This window comes from Zootoca vivipara, chromosome 2, assembly GCF_963506605.1.
Source record: "Zootoca vivipara chromosome 2, rZooViv1.1, whole genome shotgun sequence".
Classification (NCBI taxonomy): domain Eukaryota; kingdom Metazoa; phylum Chordata; class Lepidosauria; order Squamata; family Lacertidae; genus Zootoca; species Zootoca vivipara.
In genome coordinates, this window is record NC_083277.1 from 49,016,122 (window position 1) to 49,033,750 (window position 17,629).

Here is a 17,629-nt window from a genome sequence, read left to right on the forward strand (position 1 = left end):
GGTGATGATAAACACTGCTGTCAGCATATATGTACTTTCCTTTGTGGCTGAGCTATGAGGGCTGTCATGATGAATTTGCATGATATTATCTGCAAGTGTTCCAACACTGATATTTTAGCAAATCCTAAATATGCTGTAAAGCAATGTTAGCATGAATGAACCAAATTGTTCAATGGTGGATATTATGCTATAATTTCAGGGAGAGTTAATGCCAGGATTAATTTCACATTGAATCTGTAAGAACTGCTTTCAAGTTAGATTTCACGTTACAGGATCAGCTATGGCTATTCCACTGTGTGTGTGTACACACACACACACCTATTAAGAATCACTTGACTTTGCCTCGCAGCATGCAGAACAAAAGCACATTCCAAACTGATAAACTACCCCCCCCCAAAAGAGGATATTCAAATAAACTGGACAATTGCTTCAAAATGGGAAATCCTTTAAGAAAAGGAAGCTGATCTTACACTTCCCTTCACTGGCTTGGCTTTTAACCTGACCTGCGCTTACATGCCTAAGAATAAACACTGGCAGAGCTCTTTCTCATACACACTTTCCCACTTGGTGATGTATCAGCTATCATTGACAAAAGTGACAAAAGAAATAAGTAGACCACTAGTGCTTGACAAATGTAAAAAGGAATGAAAAATCTTGCTGTGGCAGAAAATCAGAAATACTCTGAAGGCAGGAAGTGTCACTATATCTATTATTCTATCTCAACAAAAGATTCCACAGCACATCTAGAATGCACAAGGAAGTCAAAGTACACTGTACACCAACATGGTACAGCAACTGAACTTCAAACATGCTGAAGCTCAACCCAGTTTCTGCAGCTGATGCTACGCCCCATCAGCAGCAACAGCACCAAAGGGAGAGTAGGAGGAGCACATATGTCATCGCTTTTGCAAATGGGCTGCTTCAGCACAGGTACAGAACTGAACGAATATTCAAACTGCATCCACTCAGCCCTAATAAAAGCAAGGCCATTAAAGCTATTGATCTTCAAACTATCACATCTTGTGCATACAGCCTCCGCATAAAAACTCTTCTTACTGGACTCATTCTGTACTAGCAGTTACATCAAATAAGCTCTAGATACACCACACTGGATATTGTCCCTAATTGTGCAGTGATGTGTTAGATCCAAATTTCCTCATAAGCAGAGGGCAGCATTGTCATTCATTGCAGCACAGTTAAGTCTTGCATTCAGGCTTCAGCAGGCAATTGCAGTCAGTAAGGAAGTGTCTTGCAGTGGTTGGTGCCTAATGGGCCACAATTTCTATTTAATTATCTAGAGGCCTATCAACTCAAATTGGTAAGCTAATAGGGAGGGAAGGCTGTCCACTGTCTGCACTTTTATCTGCTTTGCATGCCACAATTGCCCTACAGCAGTCCACTTATGAATGAGCCTCCTGATGATGGTGAAACCCTGTGCTGGGGGAATAGTTTGGCTGCAGCAGGTCTCATCCCAGGCAGTTTGTGGGCCAGTTCTGCCCTGGTCTCCCTGTTTTCAGGTGCCTTTCTCACATTGGGGAGGCTCCCTGTCCTTAAGCACAGTGTATTAATCCAGGTGCTATCCTATACCCACTTACCAGGAAGTAAGCCCCATTGAACTTGCAATCATCTCCATGGGGGGACTGACAAGATGTTGATAAATTAAAATTTGGGGTAGAATTAAAAGACTGAAACTTAGCCTTCCAAACCTAAGCCATTTCCCACTAACTAGCATTGTATTCCTGTGCAAAACACAAACAAAATGCTCTCTGGCAGGACTGCTGAATTGACTGAGTACATACATGTTGTCCCTGGATGGGGATGGAATTGAACATTAATTGCTTTAAAATATTTTTAACTGCACTAAAACTTTTGACTGGGCAGGATTAATAAACTTAAATATGTATGGGTATATTTAGCACAAATTTTGTTTAACTGTTTCCTGATAAAATTTCCTGGGCCATAGCTGGATAGCACCACATATATCAGCAGGTTGTTGTGGTTTCCACAAACCTATATGAGCAGCAGGCAGTTACACATACATAGAAGCAAAGCAAAAAGTAATGAACTTTTCAATGAACACAGGTCAGTTTGGGAAGAAAGATGTCTAGATAAATGCTCTTCCCTGGATAGTAGTATGTGATGTGCTAGTCATTACCTCCACAATCCCTACAACATTAATAGTTCACTGAAAAGTGTTGCCTTAGGGGAAGGAGATGACAGCAAGGAAATGAAAGAACAATATAAATTTAGGGGTAGCTTTTAAAAATAGAAATTGAAACTTAATGGGCCACCTCCAGAGATAGTTGTGTACAACATTTCCCCCCCACTTGAATAGTATCATCACTATAACGAAAAAAGTGGAGTAATATGGCACATAAGGATCCACCTTCCCCAAGGCACAGCATGATGGATGATCCTTACAGACAATGTGTAGTTCCAAAATAGATTGCATTGGCCAGGCTATACACAATTTCATATTGCATAATGCATCTGCTTTCCACCAATTGTATCTTCTTAGGAAACACCAGTTGCTGTAACTCAGCACAGAATGATCCAGTTCTGCCAACCCAAACAGTACTTCTGCTCATACAATTCAATGCACAAGCAGCACACACCTGTGACAAACCTGTACCATGCCCAGTAACGATTAAGTGCCAGCTGCCGGTACAGGGCACTAGCAGCAGGCCGGTCCCAACACAAGTGTGAATTGCACAATGCACCAACACTCCAAATCTAGTTCCTGGCCCTATGAATTGCTGCCTCAATACTATGACTCAAGGAATTGCATAGGATTGCATAGAGAACAGGAAATTAAACAATTGTGGGCATGTAATCTAGGGAGGATAATGCCTAGAGATGTGCACATGTGCATGTGGACTGCCTTCTGAGTTTGAATTCTGCATAGTTGTTAAAAACTGAGAGAAAATTCAAGGACTGTACATACGCTAAAATAATTTTCTACATATTAAATGTTTAGATGAAATGAAATAAAAGTGGCATAATCAAAAGCAGTTAACCCAAGTGAGTATTAGTAAAGAAAATAGTTTTACCTTCATTTTCCTCTCCAGGTGGATGGTAAAATGAGAGCCCAAGAGATATGATGGCTGCTATTTCCAAAATGATAAGAGTCACATCCTGTAATGCTTCCCAGACTAACTGTAAGAAAGTTTTTGGCTTCTTTGGAGGTATAAAGTTTTTCCCAAAAATTAGCTTTCTTTTATCTAAGTCAGCAGCAGTGCCAGGCAATCCTATAAATAAATGAAACAAAATGGTTTAAAAGTGACTGCCAAGTATGTTAACACCCACATAAACTGCATTTTCAAAGTACAACTTCAGATTTTCATTACAGCATTTTTGGCTTATTAGACTTCTGCTTTTGCTAGTCTCTTTTGGCAAGATCAGATTCTGCTAATGTATTACAGAGAGTTTTATATATTTAGAGAACTGTTTTAGGAATACAGTTCCTTAGCAACTTTTCATTACACTGAAAGAGAAAATTAATTTTCTAAAGGGAATTTACAGAGAAGGGTATCATTCATCTAGTGATCACGCAGAATACTGGGAAGAAGAGAAACAACAACAAAATAGATTAATTGAACAAATTAGTGGCATGTAAATAATTCAAAAGTCCCTGTATAAGGCTCAATAGCAAAGGAGAGAAAGCCACAGAAAATAATATTGGATGAAATAACTAACCTTGAGCCACATCCAATGGTGGATTTAGGTTAGCAGAAAAAAAACTTCTGCAAGGTGAGATACACATTTTTTTACTGACTCTCCATACCAATTGCTGCCCTCCATGCAATAGCCTATACTCAGGAACAGCAATTTGAGTAGCAGAGTAGAAATAAAGGACTGGCAAAAATTGTGTACCAAACCTTGTACAAGTGGAAATGCTTTTCACTAGTAATAGCCAACATCAGATGCTAGCTCTTATTTTCTATTTAGCATTACGCAACACTTTTTAAACCTGGAAAACTGTATGTACTCTCTAGTTTATTAATCCCCACATATTCATAGCTGCCAAGTTATCCCTTTTTTTAAAGGGAAATTCCCTTATGCTGAATAGGCTTCCTCGTGAGAAAAGGGAAAACTTGGCAGCTATGCCACATATTGCATATTTTAGATGCTATTATTCTCCCATTTACAGATAAGAAACTGATACATTTGCATCCATTGAGATTCAGTTATTTCATGGCTTAATCTGAACTGGGAATCTGTCCCATAATTAACTATCTTCAATTCCACTGGTCAAAACATCCCCAGGCTGTGCGAAATGGTATGCTTACAATCTCATGCAAAACTAGCACTAACAAAATAAAAAAAAATCCTTCCAATAGCACCTTAGAGACCAACTAAGTTTGTCTGAAGAAGTGTGCATGCACACGAAAGCTAATACCAATGACAAACTTAGTTGGTCTCTAAGGTGCTACTGGAAGGATTTTTTTTAATTTTTTTTTTTACTACGGCAGACCAACACGCTACCTACCTGTAACTAAAACTAGCACTATGTGACATGGGATACTGTGCAGAGCAGAGAAAACATAAAAGGCAGAAACGTGAAAGATTTGAGCAGCAATGGGTTATTAAATGGGGAAGAGCATGTGGCAGGAAACAGGGAATAAGCTCGTATCTGGGAAGGATACATTTTAGCACCATTTTCTGATTCTACCACTCTGTACAATAAGACTAGCACTGTCGGAAGTACATATGAGCTTGGAGTTTGAATTTCTTTTGTATGGGTTTTTTTATATAAAAAAAATGCATGTACCATACATACATTTACAACAACTGCAGAAATACATAGCATGCGCACACGTACACACACACAACACATTTCACCAGGTCTTTTTCATTTTGTTTTATCCCAGGGCATGGGATAAAGGTAAGGTAAGGAGAGAGCTTTATCTTTAGACTGCTCAACACCCAAGGCAAGTTGGCCCTTCTGAAGTTTCCAGCAGCTGAATGGACAACACACTTCTCTCCTTCACAAGCCTGCATTGACACCTTCACCACCTGAAAAATGCCATACAACTCGAAAGGCACTCTTAGTAATTAAAAAAGGGGTGCTTGAATTCAGAATTATTTCAGGCTGAACACAATTTGGAACAATAATACTTAGGGTCAATATTTTGTATAGCTATCACGATCAAGAGCATTGGCCACTCTACTGTAGTCTTGGCAAATTTTGACAATTCACCAGATACACAAAAAACAACAATGCAGTATGTGGTGGTGGTTTGAGTGTCAGACTAGACCTGAGCCAGGGAATCCCCATGTTTGAATCCCCCACGCAACCATGAGGCTCACTTTGGGCCAGTTATTATCACTCAACCTGAACTATCTCACAAAGCTGCTGTCATAAGATTGGTTGAGATAGATGATAGATTAGATAGATGATAGATAGATAGATAGATAGATAGATAGATAGATAGATAGATAGATAAAGGTAAAGGGGCCCCTGACCATCAGGTCCAGTTGTGTCTGACTCTGGGGTGCTCATCTCGCTCTATGGGCCGAGGGAGCTGGTGTTTGTCCGCAGACAGCTTCCGGGTCATGTGGCATGACAAAGCTGCTTCTGGCGAACCAGAGCAGCGCACGGAAACGCCGTTTACCTTCCCGCCGGAGCGGTCCCCATTTATCTACTTGCACTTTGATGTACTTTTGAACTGCTAGGTGGGCAGGAGCTGGGACCGAGCAACGGGAGCTCACCCCGTTGCAGGGATTCGAACTGCCAACCTTCTGATCAGCAAGCCCTAGACTCTGTGGTTTAACCCACAGCACCACCTGGGTCCCCAGGTAGATAGATAGATATAGATATATGCACTGTCCTGGGTCCCTTGAGTGGGTGGGTGGATAGATAGACAGACAGATAAATGCTATGTATTTAGTACCATCTGCCAAATAAAAGTTTCATGGGCATTATCAGACACTCTATATAACACACAACAGTGTTTCTATTTTTAATTACAGTATATCTATTTTTAATCCTGTATCACTCATTTGCCAAATACTTTTAAAGGGGGGTAGTTCTTGCATGGCAAGTATTTTATAAAGGCTTACTAGCATCAGCACAGTTTTATTTTGTAATCTGTTTTGAAATTATGTGGGAGGATGAAATATTATGATTACTTCGAATGATTTAAACTGCTCCCTGCAGTGCTGCATAGTGTACTAAATTCACTCATGTCTTTGATGCGTAAGCCAGGGGCTTCACTGGAGCAATACATTTCAGCATTGCTCTTATTTTTTTTCAATCTCTCTCTCTCTCTCTCCCCTACAGAAGCAAAAGACATAATATAATTAATTATTCTGTCACTCCCTCCAGCTACTGAACAGTTTACTGTACAGTGCATTTAAAAAGCCATCAGTTGAATAGTCCTTGATGCTGTATGGAAAACCTGGCATAAACAACTCCACAGCAACAGTTTGGGGTAACACAAACAACACAATTTCGTGAGATGCTAAAGTGTATACTTTAAGGAATTCTGAATTGGTCATTGACTCCCACCCCACCCAAATGGAAATACACTTACAAGACCAGCTGCTAGTAGCTACAGCATGTTTTAAAAGCTGTTTAGGAAAATGCCTTCAAAATGATGTGTGTGGATTTCTTTTTCCAAAGCATAACTGAGGGATTACACACACACACACACACATATCGTGTTTCTCCGAAAATAAGCCATACCCCCAAAATAAGCCATAGTGATAGGCAGTTTAACCTTGTGGGTTAAACTGTACCATACTTAATAAAAAAAAGACATTCCCCTGAAAATAAGCCACCGTGGGTTTTTTTTGAGGAAAAATAAATATAAGACGGTGTCTTATTTTTGGAGAAACACGGTATATGTTTCAGTCTTAAACTGAAGGCAACCCAACACAAAGCAGAATGATCTCACCGATCCTACAATGCTGATGTAGTGGCCAGAAGAATTCACAGATATTTAATCCAACAACTGAATTAAAAGCCTATTAAACTGATTGCTAGGCATTAAGGTGAAATATAACATAATGGCAGGGAAAAGATGACGAAATCATGGTGGGATCTGAAGTGTTGCTTCATGTTCGGGGTGGGCAACATTTCTTCCGTCAAAGGGCTTCATTCCTCAGGGTAATCTATTGGGAGCTATTTACCAACAGCAAGTAGAGCCAAAGTCAACAGTGGGCAAGACCAGAATCAAAATGTATGGGGTCAACATTTTCCCTCCTCACCTTTTCTCTTTCTGTCACCTCCTTATCTGCACCCCTTCCTTCCTTCCTTCCTTCCTTCCTTCCTTCCTTCCTTCCTTCCTTCCTTCCTTCCTTCCTTCCTTCCTTCCTCCCTCCCTCCCTCCCTCCCTCCCTCCCCTCCCCTCCCCTCCCCTCCCCTCCCCTCCCCTCCCTTCCCTTCCCTTCCCTTCCCCATTCCCTTCCTACTTGGGCCTGCCCAGTGGGCTGTCAGGATAGGAACACATCTCTCTTGCTAGACATCAGAAGTAAACATCCAAGGGGTGGTCTGATCTAGGCAGAATAGAGCAGAACTACTACTTTCCTCAGTTGGGACACTATACTTCTGTTGAAGTAGCATAGTGTTTGTTGCTGCTGCATCACATCGGCGACTCATATTAAGCTGGTGGTCTACTAAGACCCCTAGATCCTTGTTGTGTGTACAACTGGCATTTGTGCAGCTGGTTTTTCCTGCCTAAGTATATAACCTTGCATTTGTCCCTAGTGTAATTCATTTTGTTAGTTTGGCCCCAGTTCTCCAGTCTGTTAAGGTAATCTTGAATCCTGATTCTGTCTTCTGCGGCATTGGCTAATTTGCTGCAGATCTGATGAGCAACCCCCCCCAAAAAAAATACCTTCATCTATGTCACTTATAAAGACATTGAACAACAACAGGCCCTGGACAGAATCCTATGGCAACCCACTTGTAATTTGAATCCATTTGGTTTACTCAAGAAATGAGATTCTGGCTAAACATCCAGAAGAACTTTCTGACAGTAAGAGCTGTTTGACTGTGGAACAATCTCCCTTAGGAGGTGGTGGATCTCCCTTGGAGGTTTTTAAGAAGAGGTTGGATGGCCATCTGACATGATTCCTGTATTGCAGGAGACTAGATGACCCCTGGGATCCCTCTCAATACTACAATTTATATGTATGTGCATTAGGGGTATGAAGCAACCACAAGATTTGCCTTGCTTCTGTCTGTAGCATTTGGAATTCCCCCCTTTCCTCCATATTCTAGTGTTGCCTGCATGTATTGGCCAGTATTTCTTTTTCGTTTCTTTGTCAGATTTCTTTCTTTGCCATATTCTTTTTCTCTCGTCCCCTTTTCTCATATGCTACACTCACTTTAGTATTCTCTGCTTTTAATAAGAAAAAACTAAAACACCCTAAAAACACACCCCAAATTAAATATGTGGCTGCAATGCAGCATTCTGTATCTAATGCTGCTTCTGAGCCGAAAGATACAGTATCAGAGCCTCTTAACCTGAACTGCCATTATCCATTTACAGCCTCAGTGTCACTGAAGGATAAACATTTTTTTTAGATTAATGCAGCCCTCCATTCTTAACTCTGCTTCATCTACAAAGAGAAAACCAACATCTGAATAATAATTCTTTCAGAAACCTTTACTGAATATTATGGATATGCCCTTGTTCCAGCGCTGGTGAATGAAGTCCCCCTGCCCACAAGCCCTTCCTAGCAATTCCAACAAAAGATGGAAATCCATTATGTGCTCTGCTTTGCATATTCATATCTTCTCCAGATTGAATAGGGCAGCAATGTACACACAATAAATTCTTGTTCACCTTTGAGCCACACTGGTTTCTGGTAGTTCTTGGTATTTCATTGAACTCAATGATGTGTGTGTGTGTGTGTGTGTGTGTGTGTGTGTGTGTGTGTGTGTAACCAACTGCAAGAGTGCATACATAATCACTACTATTAATAAACTTACAGCATCTTCAAATTTTAATTAAATCTCACCTCACATTTGGTGTGCTCTGCTTCAGTAGGCAAGTCAAAGCAGCTCTGGAACTGGAAGCAGGATCTTCCCACACAAGTGTCCCCAGGTGTTTAAAGGTATGTGTCTACAATCACGTATGATAGTGACACATACAGTATGTTAGGGTTACCATATTTTGAAGAGCAAAAATAAAAAAGAGGACAGATTTGCCAAGACTCATTTGTTGGTGGGCCAGCAGGGGGAGGAGCAGGGAGGAAGAAAAAATCGTAATACTGTGGGTGCAGGAAAAGCTAAAACGTGTGTGGAAATGTTTAATAATGGAAACTAAACATGTTAATGAAAGTAAAAAAATAAAAATAAAAGAGGGGGCGATATAGTTAAAGGAAGAAGGGGATTCCCTGCCCCCGAGAGAAAAGGAGGGGGGAGAGAGATGAGTAAAAATGCAAAAACAAACCAAAAAAGGAGGGGGGGAGGTTTTTTAAATTTAATTTAATTCATTAAAATAAGGATAATGATGGTTATTGCCACATCCAGAGGTCGGAGCTGTTCCTTAGGGCTAGGGGAGCATCCTAAAGGGAAGCCCTCATTGTCTCAGGCTTCCCCTGCCATGTTCAGACTCCTCTGCACTCGCCCACCAAATAATAATAATAATAATAATAATAATAATAATAATAATAATAAGGACCAATCCAAGCAACCCAATGCAAAACAAAACAAATTATTCATCAATAGGACTGGGGGGGGGGAGGTCCAATCCACAGCAACAGGCTCCTGAGGCTTAGCTGCCTGGGGATCGATGCAGCAGCTGTGGTTCAGGACCCTCTCCTGTCCCTTGTGGGTCTTGGCTCACAGTCACAGCTTTCTGGTGGTGGGTTTGCTCTCTCTGGTGGCGCAACCACTGCTTCCCTCACCTGCCTTCACAGACTGCCAGGGGGGCCATGGGAGGGGGGCTTGGAACTTGCTGGGGATTTGTGCCTCACTGCCCCCTGAAGGAGTGTCCTAGGGCTGCAGCCAAGACCCTAAAATTAGGGTTTACTGCACCTTGTCATTTGCCCAGGAAATGGGGAAAGCCAAGGCTGCCAGAGTCTCACCTTGGCCTGCCACCAGCCAGGGCTTCCCCACACACCCAAGTCCCACTAGAGCAGTGTTTCCCAACCTTGGGTCTCCAGCTGTTTTTGGACTACAACTCCCATCATCCCTAGCTAGCAACACCAGTGGTCAGGGGTGGCGGGAAATGTAGTCCAAAAACAGCTAGAGACCAAAGGTTGGGAAACATTGCACTAGAGCATGCCAGATCCTGGCCAAGAAAGCCCTTTCCCCACGCTGCTCCTGCTCCTTCATGCCCTGGTGCCAGCCATGCTTCTGCAGCTGCTCAATCTGGGCCAGGCACCGCAGCTGGGAGGCGCCCCAACGGCTTGGGGAGTCTTGGCGGCATGCAGAGGGAGTAGCCTCTCAATTGCGGTGCCTCAGGCTTGGACCCGGAGAGTCCAGAGGTAGACCTGTGGTGCCAGTACAAGGTGCTGAGCAAATGCCCCAGTGGTGGAAGAGCAGCGGGGATGTAGGGCGGGTGCCTCCGCTTCTGCAGCCCGGCACAGGGCTTCCAATGTGTGCCACAGAGCTGCAAAGCACCCCGCTCACCCAGGCGTGCCCCGCTGGCCAACATGCTTCTCAATGGCAGCGTCCTCCTTCCTCTGCTGGCCGAAGGAGAAGAAGACGAGGGCCACAAGGCTCCTGTCTCCACCGCCAAGGTTGGCCTGCCAAGGTTGACCTGGACATTTTGCCAAGTTTTAAAAAATCCCCCTGGACCCAGATTTTACACACACACACCCCCAAAAAAGAGGACATGTCCAGGAAAATCTGGACGTATAGCAACCCTATAGTATGTGTTCACCATTGCCATATTTGGACCTTTGATATTCCGTGTGGAATGCAGCATGGTGCTGGTTGTCCCCTCACTGGAAGCATTTCTGTTCCCCGATGGAACAATCTCCCTCCTCTCCTGTGTGCTGTTCTGGCATTTATCTCAACCCTCCAGGTATGGAGGTAGGGGTAGGAAAATGGAGGAGTCCCGTTGCACTAGCAGTCCTTGCACTGGTTTCTGCTAGTGGAACAGGTTAGTTGAATCCAGCCCCAATTTTATATCTATATAACCACACACACCTTTCAATTACAACTGTTCTTTTGGTTGACATGCAAAAACTATAAAAACAGTTTAAAATCAGAAGATCTACAAGATATAAGTATATCTATATATCAGTGAAGAATGACTACCGGGCGTGAGGCACACCTCCGCCCAGATCGACCGCGGTTTGATCACCGGGCATGAGGCACACCTCCGCCCGGCAAGCCACAGCTTGACCTTTGGGCGTGAGGCACACCTCCGCCACCAGGCAAGCCGCAGCTGTTTGAACAGCCTTGGTCTCACCTTTGGCTTTCTCAGTAGTCTGCCATGTCCTGTCTATGACCTTTTGCCTCCCTTTGGAGAAGCATGGCTCGCCTCCCACTTGTTAGGAACATGACATGGTGGAGCAGGTCTCGCAAATATCAGAGGAAACATATGTGTCAGCTCATGATGTAAAAGTGCTAAAGGTCAGACTCTTCCTACACATGTGCGTATTGTGCTAATAAAAGGAGCTCCTGCCGAGCTAGCAATCAGCTTGCTTACGCACAGCTCACCTGCAACAACTCCCTGACTTGTGTCCTTCACTTCATATCAGCACTTCCACTAAATCACTTTAAATCGGAGAAGATGTCTTAAAATCAGGACAATCAGCAATTAACACAAGCCAAACAAGTTCCACAACAACATTAAAAGATAGCATAATACTAAAGAGATTAGAAGAATAGAGTCCAAAGGCCTGCAAAATTCAGGAGTCTATCAAGAGGGGCCACTGCTGAGAAGGCTATTTCTCCTTGTTAGAGTGTTTGGTGAAGGGCCTCCATTGATCACCTAAGTACAGGTATACAGTACTGGATAGACAGGGTAGCAGAAAAAAGCAAATAAAATAAAATCTGTGCAATATAGCAGAAACAAAGCTACTTATTTTGAAGTGGGCGAGAAAGCTGAGAAATCATCCTTATCAATTCAGAAAAGCCCAAGTACATGCTGGAAGAGATAGCCACTTCCGCGCGTGCGCCGGAGGTGGGGTTGTGGGCTGCCCGACTGTACCATCGCGTAGGGGCTGAGAGTTCAGCCCCTGCGCGATGGTGCGCTCCCGCCTGCGTCACACCCCGACCGGCCAATGAGGCCGGGGGGGCGGGGCCACGCCGTTTAAAGGCCTCCGCAGGCGGGAAAGCTCCCTCTTCCTTCGCTGTTCGCCGGAGCGAACGGTTCACTAATTCCTTTTGCGTTTTCTCGTTGTTTGAATCCTTTTACTCGGGCAGTGTGTTTGCAGGCTGGTTTGCGATCGTCGACGGGGAGTGAGGCACGCTTAATTTCTTCGCCGGGGCAGTTTGGAGCAGCGGCGGGGACCCGCCAGTCAGCTGCTAGCGCCAGTCAGCTGTGCGGCCAGCTTTGCATCCGGGTTTCTCCTCCGGTGCCCCTTTGGGAAGCACGCCACAGCTGCGAGGATCGCCCGCCTGCCGTTGGCCCGCCGGTCAGCTGTTTCCCCGCGCGGCGGTGCACGGCGCCCATTGTTTGGAGTCTCGGGCGGAGGCGGCTGCCTCCACACAGTGCCTACTCTTCCCGCCGCTCGAGGCGGATAGGCAGAGCCTGCAGGGCTGAGGCGGCTGCCTCACTGCTACAGATCGTCAACGCGAAGTTCTCTGGTCTCATACGGGCGGTCTGGTGAGTTTGCTGCCTTGCCGGCAATGATCACGCTACTTTGGTCTTATTGATTAGCTTGCCCCCCCCCCAAGTACGTGGGGCACAGGGTCCTGGTGGGTGCTCTGGGTAGCGATTTCCCTGCGTGATTGATAGCTTCTTGTTGTGCGAGTGCAAGCTTAGCGGTGTGTGTTTGGTCTATAGCGGTGAGGGCACTGGGGTTCCATCAGCGCCATCTTGGTTGTGGGCAAGGACGCCGCCATTTTGTGAATCCTTAAAACCACGTGGCCGGCGCCATTTTGAGTGGTGCAGTGGTTATTAGCGGGTGGCTGTGTTCCAGCGCCATTTTGAGTGGTACGGTAGCCATTTTGAGTGTGGCTTGTTGCAAGCGACAGCCTCACAACCGACGCCATTTTGAGTGGGGAACTTTTGTGAAAACAGTCGTGGTGGCCATCTAAGCTTTAAAATAGGCCGGAATTTTGCGCAGCTGGAATCAGTATTAGCGCGACTCTATATTATATTAAGAGGGATAATAAATAATTAATACAGAAGGGAGTGAGACGCAGAACGCTTGAGAAGCCTTTAGGAGGTTTCTTTACCCGGCGGTCTTTCTGGAGTGTGGTTTCTGTTTACCCTTAGGATATAGTGGGCAGCGATTTATTTTAGCTACTTCGGCACAATTCCCTCTTGGAATAATTGATTAATTGGCACGGCTCTGAATTTCATTCTAATTGTCTGTGGCTCCGGTATTTGTTTGGGAACTTATTTACTTCTCCAATCTTCTTTACTCCCGGTACTGGTGTATGCTCACATAATTAATTGCGCAGCTTTTATTTAATTAATTGCGGTATTCAGATTATTTAGCAGCATTCAAATTGGAAATATTAGTACCATCTAGTATATTACTAAATATATATAATATTAAACACATATAATATTAAATACTTAATAGGTTGATCAGCCGGGATAGCTCAGTTGGTTAGAGCTTGGTGCTGATAACATCAAGGTTGCAGGTTCATTCCCTGTATGGGACAACGTTATATTAAATAACGATATATAGACATATCTCTACATATATATATATAGATATAGATATAGATATAGATAGATATATCAATACACGCACGCACGCACACACAATCTTAAACATATATACATATATATATATATAAAATAATAATAATAATAAAAATAAAAATAAATAAGACACATACACACATACACGCACACGCACACGCATACACGCACACGGACACACAAGCACATTTAGGACAGAGCAGGAAACTTAGGCTCAGCACCTTTCCGAGAATGGCTCCCAAGCGTGCACAGGGTAAGGCCCCTTCCAAGAGCCCTGCGGCCCAGGACAAGACGGAGGCCCTGGTACGAGCGGTCTCCACGCTGCAAAAAACTCAGCTGGACGTGTGCAAGCAGCTGGCGGCCATTGCAAAAACGCTTGCGCCCACGGTTGCCGCCACTCAGGAGGATCCTCGCGAGTTGCAGGAAGAGCCAGGTGAGTCACAGGATTTCATCCTTGACACCGGTTTAACGGAAAGCGATTTGCCATGTACCTCTGCTTCTCTGTTTTCCACCTCTAGTTCAGACCGGGGTAGCAACGTAAGCCAAGCCCCGCGGACACGAAGGCAGAAGGCGCACGCTAATGCCTCCAACTCCCAAGGGCAGGGGGAGGGGTCTCATTCTGCAGGTTCATCCACTCAGTCGTCGGCAGGTCACCGGGCGGACCAGCTTGGGCAAGCCCTGGTTCAGCAGGGGACCAGGGATTCCGATACGTCCGGGGACGAGGGTACTTCCAGACCGGGAGGAGGTACCGAGAACGAGCCAAGGATCGAGGGAGAGCGTCAAGGAGGGAAAGCCAAGAAGAAGACCGACAAGCGCAAGAGGAGCAAGGACGACTCGGACGATTCAGGTACGACCTCCGAATCGGATGGCGACATCCCGATGGAGGATTATTGGGGGATTGCGGAGGACCAGTCGGGCCTTCCTCTTTGGATACATAGGCGGAGATCGAGCGCCCATCGCAAGGGTTTTAAAGGGACTCTAGAATGGAGGGATGGCGCCTTAGTGCCAGATTCAAAATATGCCACCAATTCTGACACCGACATTTTCTTGGGTTCGCACTTGTCAAATAAAAAGAGGGAAAAGATTTTGAACGGGGATTTTGTTGACATTTTCACCCTTTTGCCTTTGTCGCAAACATTGGGAAAGGGCGAAAAGATGAAGAACTACGGTAGGCGCAGATATAAGACCCCCCGCGCCGACCGTACGTTTGAAAACTGGCTAGATGGTATCCACATCTGGGCGGCGGTCATCTCAGCGGCATACCCCAAGAGGGCCTTGCACTTGTGGGCTTATGTAGCTGACGTTAGGTTGGCAAATAAGATGGCTGGGGAGGCGGCGGCTTTAAACTACGATGAAGACTTTCGTAGGAACGCGTCTCAGAATCCTAAGACCAGATGGGATCAGCGCAACCAGCATTTTTGGAGTAACCACGTGGTCCCATACGTGGAAAGGAAGCAGACGGATCCCCCTAAGTTAGGCAGGTTTGAACCCAGGAGGGACCCGCGCCGCAGGGTCTGCTGGGAATATAATAAGGGCATCTGTCAGCGGCCCAATTGCAAATATACGCATGAATGTGAAAAATGTCTGGGACAGCACCCTGGAGTGTCATGTTTCAAAGGGAGGCAGTCCTTTCGCGGCGGGCGAGGCAATTCACACCAGGGCCCCAGACACACAAGTGGCGCCCCCCAGGGAACAGGCAGTAATCGGTTCTAATACATCACTCACCCTGGCTTTCTCCCCTATAAAGCTCGGCCCCCTAAAACTCCTTTTAGATCTCTATCCCAATAGGAAGGCGGCTAACTACCTCTGGGAGGGGTTCTCCTCCGGTTTTAGAATCCCAGTAAAAAGCCCACCCCTTTCGTGCAACCCCCCCAATCAGAAATCTGTTAGGGAAAGACCCGACATAGCGATTAAGAAAATCAGCAAGGAGATTACTGCTGGTCGGGTGGCGGGTCCTTTTGCAGTACCACCCATACCCGAACTCCACATTTCCCCTTTGGGTATAGTCCCTAAAAAAGCGCCAGGCGAATTCAGGCTCATTCATAATCTCTCTCATCCGAAGGGCAGATCCGTAAATGATGGCATACCCCCGGAGCTTTGCACGGTGAAATATGCTTCCTTTGACCAGGCAGTGAAGCTTGTAAGGCAGTTTGGTAAGGGTGCCTTGTTGGCAAAGTGTGACATCGAATCAGCATTTCGCCTCCTGCCTGTCCACCCGCAGGACTTCAGATGGCTGGGATTTCGGTTCGACGGGGCATATTTCATCGACAAAGCCATGCCTATGGGTTGCTCCGTGGCATGCTCTGCATTTGAGGCCTTTAGCACGTTCCTGGATTGGGCCCTGCGCTTTAAAACTGGCCTGTCTGGAGTCTCGCATTATTTGGATGACTTTCTCTTCGTGGCTAGGGCAAATAGCCCGGAGTGTGCAGGCCTTATGCAAGCATTCTCGGCCCTTGCTTACGAGCTGGGGGTGCCGTTGGCAGCAGATAAAACTGAAGGGCCCGTCGCACGTTTAACTTATTTAGGCATTGAATTAGATACAGTGGAGCAAACGTCTCGTTTGCCTGCGGACAAAATTAAGGGCCTTAGGGAGACTATTAGACAGCTCATCCCCTGTAAAAAACTTACCCTTAGACAAATCCAATCTCTCCTGGGTCACCTGAATTTCGCGTGCAAAGTAATATCGCCAGGCCGCCCCTTCTGCCTGCGATTAGCCAGACTTACGGCCGGTTTAACAAAACCCTTCCACCGGAAGCGACTCCCTCGGGGCGTTAAGGCTGACCTGGAGTCCTGGCTTACATTTCTAGAAAATTATAATGGGGTATCCCTATGGCAGGACAGCTTGGTTCTGCATTCCGATTTTCAGGTACAGTCGGACGCGTCCGGTTCTTTGGGTTTTGGAGTCTATTTCAAAGGTAAATGGTGTGCGCAGCGTTGGCCGACCAGCTGGCAGGGTACAGACATTACACGCGACTTAGCATTCTTAGAGTTCTTCCCTATAGTGGTAGCAGTGCACCTATGGTCCGGGGAATTCAGGGATCGACGAGTCTGCTTCAGAACCGACAACCAAGCGGTGGTCAGCGTCCTCGCTCGCCAATCATCAAGATCTCCGAGAGTGTCATCCCTCTTACGCCATTTTGTCCTACTAAGCTTGAAATTCAACATGCATTTCTCAGCCAAATTTGTGCCTGGGCTTAATAATAATATCGCAGATGCTTTGTCTCGCTTCCAGATGGACCGCTTCCGCTCCTTGGCACCAGAGGCATGCCTGTGGCCAGAGCCGTTCCCGGAACACCTATGGAACCTTGGGAGCGCGAAATTCTGAAGGGAGTATTTGCGTCGGTTGCCCCCTCTACCCTTAACTCTTATAAGCGGGCTTGGTCAGATTTCAATAAGTTTAGGCAGAAAGGAACCACGGGTCCTACTCCTGGTCCGCCTTCCCAGGAAGAGGTTATGCAATACATAGTGCATTTGAGGAATCTGGGGCGAGCCGCTAAGACCCTCCAAATCCACACAGCAGCCATAACATTCTTCTCAAAATCACTTTATTTCATAGACCCGTGCGATAACTTCCACTTGCGCAGGGCTATGGAGGGCTGGCATCGGCTCCAGCCTCCAGCCAGTGACAACAGGCGGCCTATCACGTTTGACATGTTGGTTCAGATACACAAGCAATTGCGAACCCTTTGCTGGTCGAAATTCGAGGCGCGCTTATTTTCAGCTGCGTTTTCGATGGCCTACTTTGGGGCGCTCAGAGTAGGGGAGGTGGTCTGCGAGGACCAATCAGACGGTGTCACGCGGGGTATTTTAATAGGGGATGTGTCACTGTCCGACACCCA

General features: G+C 45.6%; 1 protein-coding gene across 14 annotated transcripts in view; it reads right to left on the reverse strand.

The window, feature by feature from the left end:
• The window catches only part of ATP2B2 (ATPase plasma membrane Ca2+ transporting 2), a 377,201-nt gene that overhangs the window by 90,396 nt on the left and 269,176 nt on the right, over positions 1 to 17,629 (reverse strand). For all 14 annotated transcript variants that reach the window (XR_009557107.1, XM_060271474.1, XM_060271476.1 and 11 more), the window contains one exon: positions 3,051 to 3,248. Coding sequence is in view for 13 of the 14 variants with exons in the window: in XM_060271474.1 (XP_060127457.1) it covers positions 3,051 to 3,248 (198 nt within the window). In the remaining variant the exon portion in view is untranslated. The remainder of the gene's footprint in view (positions 1 to 3,050; positions 3,249 to 17,629) is intronic.